This window comes from Oratosquilla oratoria, chromosome 22, assembly GCF_046742065.1.
Source record: "Oratosquilla oratoria isolate Oo_2021 chromosome 22, ASM4674206v1, whole genome shotgun sequence".
In the NCBI taxonomy this organism is placed as follows: Eukaryota; Metazoa; Arthropoda; class Malacostraca; order Stomatopoda; family Squillidae; genus Oratosquilla; species Oratosquilla oratoria.
The window spans coordinates 59,664,681-59,670,680 of NC_134798.1; the positions used below are offsets into that span (position 1 = coordinate 59,664,681).

The 6,000-nt window shown below is 47.8% G+C and overlaps 1 protein-coding gene across 4 annotated transcripts in view; it reads right to left on the reverse strand.

The window, feature by feature from the left end:
• The window catches only part of LOC143037633 (glutamate-gated chloride channel-like), a 186,830-nt gene that overhangs the window by 20,358 nt on the left and 160,472 nt on the right, over window positions 1–6,000 (reverse strand). For all 4 annotated transcript variants that reach the window (XM_076206170.1, XM_076206169.1, XM_076206167.1 and 1 more), the window contains one exon: window positions 3,293–3,522. In XM_076206170.1, the coding sequence (XP_076062285.1) occupies window positions 3,293–3,522 (230 nt within the window). The remainder of the gene's footprint in view (window positions 1–3,292; window positions 3,523–6,000) is intronic.

Sequence of the window (6,000 nt, forward strand, 5' to 3'; positions counted from 1 at the left end):
GAGGGGGAGGGGGAGGCCTTGGGAGGGGAGAGGGGGAGAGGATAGGAAAGGGATATATGGGAAGGGAGGGAGAGGAAAAGGTAATGGTGGAAGGGGGGAGGGGGAGGCGTTGGGGGAAGGGGAGAGGAAGGGGGGCAGAGGAGAGGAAAAGGGGTAAATGGAGAGGGAGGAGGAGGAGGAGGAGAGTGTGGGATGGGGAGAGGAAAAGGTAATGGTGGAAGGGGGAGGGGGAAGAGGAAAGGAAAAGGGGCAAATGGAGAGGGAGGAGGAAGAGGAGAGTGTGGGAGGGGGAGAGGAAAAGGTAATGGTAGAAGGGGGAGGGGGAAGAGGAAAGGAAAAGGGACAAATGGGGAAGGAGGGAGAGGAAAGGGTGGGAGGGGGAGAGGAAAAGAGGAAAGGGTCATGGAGGAAGAAGGGGAGGGGGAAGAGAGAAAGAACAAAGGGGGAAGGGGAAGGTAGGTAATGGGAAGGGGAAGAAGGAAGGGAGAGGAAGAGGGGTAAGGTAGGTGTCAGAATGGAACAGAGGAAAGGGGAAGAGAGAAAGAAGAACAAAGGGGGAAGAGGACGGTAGGTAATAGGAAAGGGGAAGAGGGAAGGGAGAGGAAGAAGGGAAAGGGAGGTGTCGGAATGAATTAAGGTAAGGGGAAGGGAACGGGAAGAGGAGTTGAGGGAAATGGGAAGGGGACAAAAGAACAGGAGGAAGGGGAACTCTAGGGGTATGTAGAGTATAGGAAAGAGACATTGGGGCTTGGGCATTTTTTTTTTTTTTTTTTGTGGGAAAGAAGGAGGAATGAATGAAGAAAGTTTCTGGAGAACATATATATAAGATATTTGGGGGGATATGACAGTTGAGGGGTGCTAAATTGGGAAAGTCTAGGGGTTTTTTAGAACTAGGAGAGAGGCACAGGGGAGGTTAGGTGGTCTAGGGGAACATGGAAATGTACCTAGTAGGGGGGGGGGAGATGTCGGACAACTGTGGGGGGGGGCAAACTTGAGAAAGGAGCTATTGGGGGGTAGGCTTAAAAGAGGGGGGTATATGGGGAGATTGGGAGATAGGCTTGAGGGATGTAGGCTGCAGGGGTGTGCCGATTAATCGGCATAGGCTTCGGCAAGAATCGACACTTTTCTGGTGAATCGCCATCAGCGAAAATCGCCATTTTTTTTGGGGGGGGGGGATCGGCATTGCCGATGATGATGCCAAAAAAAAAAAAAAAAGGGGGAAGGGGGAAGGAGGAAAGGGGGGAGGGAAGGGGGAAGGGAGAAAAGGGGGAGGGACAGGGGGAAGGTAGAAAGGGGGAGGGAAGGGGGAATAGAGAAAAGGGGGAGGGAAGGGGGAAGGGAGAAAAGGGAGAGGGACAGGTAGAGGATAGGGGGAAGGGATGGGGGAAGGGAGTAAAGGAGGGACAGGGGGAGGGAAGGGGGAAGGGAGAAAAGGGGGGAGGGACAGGGGGAGGCGAGGGAGAAATGATGTAATTAGGATTAAGGGGAAAAGTAGGGGAAATCGAAAAAAAGGGGAAGGGAAGTGGTTGTAAAGGAATAAGGAGGGAATGGGGGAGAGGAAGGAAGAGAAAAGAAGGGAAGAGAGATAAAAGTAAGGGAGGAAGAGGGAAGATTTGTGAGGAATTGGGAAAGAGAGGAAGGAAAGGGAAAGGAAGGAAAGGGAAAGGAAGGAAAGGGAAAGGAAGGAAAGGGAAAGGAAGGAAAGGGAAAGGAAGAAAAGGAAAGGAAAACAAAGGTCAAAGGGAAAGGAGTGGGAAAGTTATTGGGAAAATAATTAAAGGAGTCAGAGGAAAGGGAAGGGAAGGGAAGAAAGGGAAAATGGAAGGGAGGAAACAGGAGGAGTTGGAAAGGGAAGAGAAGGAAGGGAAAATGGAAGGGAGGGAACAGGAGGAGCTGGAAAGGAAAGGGAAGGGTAAATGGAAGGGAGGAAACAATAGGACTTGGAAAGGGAAGGGAAGGGTAAATGGAAGGGAGGAAACAGGAGTTGGAAAGAAAGGGAAGGAAAGAATTAACCAGCGGTTCTATCCTCGGGGGGTGGGGAGGGGGGCTCAAGTATCGCGCCGAAGAGGGAGGTGCAGTCGTACAGGAGGTGGGAAGGGAGAGACTGAGGTGGAGCAACAGCTGGAAGGAGGAGGAGGAGGAGAAATCATGAGTGATTTTTTTTTTTTTTTTTTTTTTTTTTTTTTTAGTTTCCAGTCATAAAAGAATGTTATGTGTGTCTGTAGGGATGTCCCTAAGATCCCTAAAATATTGACTCCTTTTTAATTATGTCGTCAATACTCCATACAGGGAGTAAAGGGAAGAGAAGGGAAAGATCACGGAGAGGAAGTGGGAGTAGTGAGAGTGAGGGAGTTGGAGGGATGGAGGTATAGGAAAAGGAAAGGAAGGAGAGGGAAGGGAGAGGAAAGGAAGGGGAGGAAAGGAAGGGGAGGAAAGGAAGGGGAGAGTAAGTAGGAATCGGGGAGTGGGGGGAATGGAGATAGAGTGAAGTGAAGGGAAGGGAGTGAAGGGGAGGAGTGAGGGGCAGGGAAGGGGGTAGTGGTAGTGGAGGGGAGGGATGGGGATGGGGGAGAACTGGGGAGAGGAAAAGGGTGGGGTGGGGGAGATGGGGAGGGAGGGAGGGGGGTAGCGGATGGGGGGGTCGGGGGTGAACTGGGGTGAGGAAAGGGGGGTGGGATGGGGGAGATGGGGAGGGAGGAGGGTAGTGGTAGTGGATGGGGGGTCGGGGGAGAACTGGGGAGAGGAAAGGGGGGTGGGATTGGGGAGATGGGGGGAGGGAGGGGGGCCTGGGGGGGGGTTACGATGCACATGAGCGTGATTTTTGGCGAAGACCCCGTTATTCGCCAAGGGTCTTTCGACTCCATCAAGTTAGTTACAATGCCACGTACACACCACACCACACCACACCGACAGACACATTTTGATTTTGGGGGATTGACCTTGGTGTAGGACACCGGGGGCAAGGTGCTATTGATGCTGGACGTCTGTGTGGACATGGTCAGAAGCGTGGTGACTCCTAAGGAGACTCTGGCCGGCACGGCGTTCTGGTCCAGCCAGAAGGAGACCCACGAGACGATGACCAACATACAGCAGGGGATGTAGAACTGGATAAGGTAGTAGGAAAACTCGCGCTTGAAGATGAGCACCACCAGCAGGCAGCTGTATTCACCTGTGTTGACGGAGGAACGACAAAAGGGGGGAACTGGGTTAACCTAGGTCACACGGGGTCATTTGCGTGGGGGGGGCGGGTCGTGAGGTCGGGGGTCTGGGGGGGTCAGCCGAGTACATGTACCTTGGTGTAGGACACGGGCGGTAGGGACTGGTTGATGCTGGACGTCTGTGTGGACATGGTCAGGAGCGTGGTGACTCCGAGGGAGACCCTGGCTGGAACGGCGTTTTGGTCCAACCAGAAGGAGACCCAGGAGACGATGACCAACATACAGCAGGGGATGTAGTACTGGATCAGGTAGTATGAGAACTCGCGCTTGAAGATAAGCGCAACGATGAGGCAGCTGTACTCACCTGTTTTGCATGATGGAAGAGGCGTTATGATTTGGGGGGGAGGGTGAGACGGGTCAGGGGGGGCAATTAGCCAATCAGTGGGTTGGGGCGCCAATGGGGAGGGGGAGGGTTTGGGGAGAGGCTAGGGGGGGGTAAGGGTCGTGAAGAGGGCATTAAACCATAAAGACACAGAAGATCTATAACTGGAAACGTAGTAGATAATATAACATGACTGGGTAAACAGATTGTTAACACTAATCATTAGTCATTTATAAACATAAACAATTCAGGGGGTGAAATCAATTGTATTAATCTTGCACATTATACAAAAATAATCACAACAATTTACAACTTAATTAGGAACATCGTAATTAAATATGATTATTTATGAAAGGACTTTGTCAAATACAGAACTTATTCTAACATTGGAATATTAAGACATAATCATAAAGCAAACCTTAATGGTAATGATAATAATAATAATCAGAATAATAAGAATACTAGGAATAATAATAACGATAACAATAATGATAATAATAATAATAATGCTAATTAGAAAAGGTTGTGATACAAGTATGATTAGCAATTTAAGAACTTTTTTCTGATTGGCTAAGTGCGGTAGGCATTGGATAGATATACCTGAAACAAATCTAAGAAATTTAGTCAATTAACAACTGCACAAGTTCAACACATGAATGCATGGGTGGGTGGATGAGGGGGGGGGGGCTAAGGGGACGAGGGGGGGGTGAGAGTTGTGGATAAACAAAGGGATTTATTTTTTTCTCTAGGCGCCCATATATTTTTTCTATTATTAAAGATGGGGAATGAAAGCCTTGTATATACAGACAGACATGGAAACAGCTGTAATCACGTAAACACGGACACACATACACACGCATACGTACCTGAACACACACATGCCACACGCACACACACACACACACACACACACAAGCACGCACACATATACACGCACGCACCCAGACACACACACACACACACACACATATGCATGTACACACATATACGCACACACACATTCTATTGTATTATTGTCAGTGTATCACTGCTATCGCAATAAACCTATTATTATTATTATTATCATTATTATTATTATTATTATCATTATTATTTACACACATGCGTATATACACACACACGCACAAGCACGCAAGCGCTCGTGCACACGCACACCCACGCACGCACGCGTTCGTGCACACACACGCACACACACACACATAAACACACAAGAGCTTGCTTGCGTATGTGTGTGTCTTTGTGTGTATGTGTGTGTGTGCTTACCGACATGCGTCTTGTACCAACTCTCTCATCAGATCTTGGGCAGTGGCAAAATTGTGCTCATTTGCGTTTATATTCGTATATGAAGATGATTTGAAATAGATATTAAACTCATCTGATTATCATCTCAGTAAAGGGAGTTCAGGGTGAGCTGGGAGAACGACGGTGTGCGTACGGGTGAGGCGCACACCCAGCCAAGCCTCAGTCGCCGCCCACGGAGCGAGCGATGACCGCTGGTGAGGGACCCAAGTCTCATATGGGTTTAGTATTGTGGCTCACAGGGATTGAGGACTTGTTGAGGCATATACGTATAGATATGTACATACATAGAAAATATACACACTTGAAATTTCGGAATGTGCATATTTGGTGTTAAGATATATATTAAAATAAGATTAAACACAAAAATATGGAATTCATTTTTACTCATAAGCATTGATGTTTATGTCTGGTACATTATGCGTACATACATACATACATATATATATATATATATATATATATATATATATATATATATACACACACACTGTATATTATGTGTATGTATATTGTTCAAATTCTACAATACGGTCCCCAGAGAGTTATTAAACCGGATTGTGGTTTCAATCGAGGCAGCTTGACCGAAGTCTGCTGTTGCCTAATCCCTTTGTCTTCTCAGTCATTCCAGCAGTCTATGTCGCCCCCGAGTTCCTCTCAGACCTTATCCTTATCCCCCCCTTCCCCCAACCTATTCAATCAGCTGCCACCCTTATTACCTCTTCTACTGAGACTTGTATTCACTAATAATACTATTCTGTTGATGTGTCATTATCTTCAATACCTCCGTTCTCCCCTTCAGAGGCACGTGGAGGGGGAGGGGGAGGAGGAGGGAGAGGGGGAGCGAGAGGGAGGGGGAAGGCTGAGAAGGGCTTGGGGGCCCTTGAGCTTCTGTCCTATTTCTTCATCATAAAAAAAAAAAAAAATGTAGTTTAAGTTGTACAAGTATCTAAGAGAAGAACCGTGACTAGAATTTGGTTTTCAGAAACCGGTTTCACTATGACCAAGTCAACATATAAGTCATATGGCCTCGCGGGATTAATCTTACGTAACGTTAGGGGGGCGTTCCTCTTTTCTATTCATTTATTTTTAATTCTAACTAAACCCTTCAGTTCTCCTCTGTGCACGTTAAAACCCTCTCACGTTGCGGTGCGATGCTTT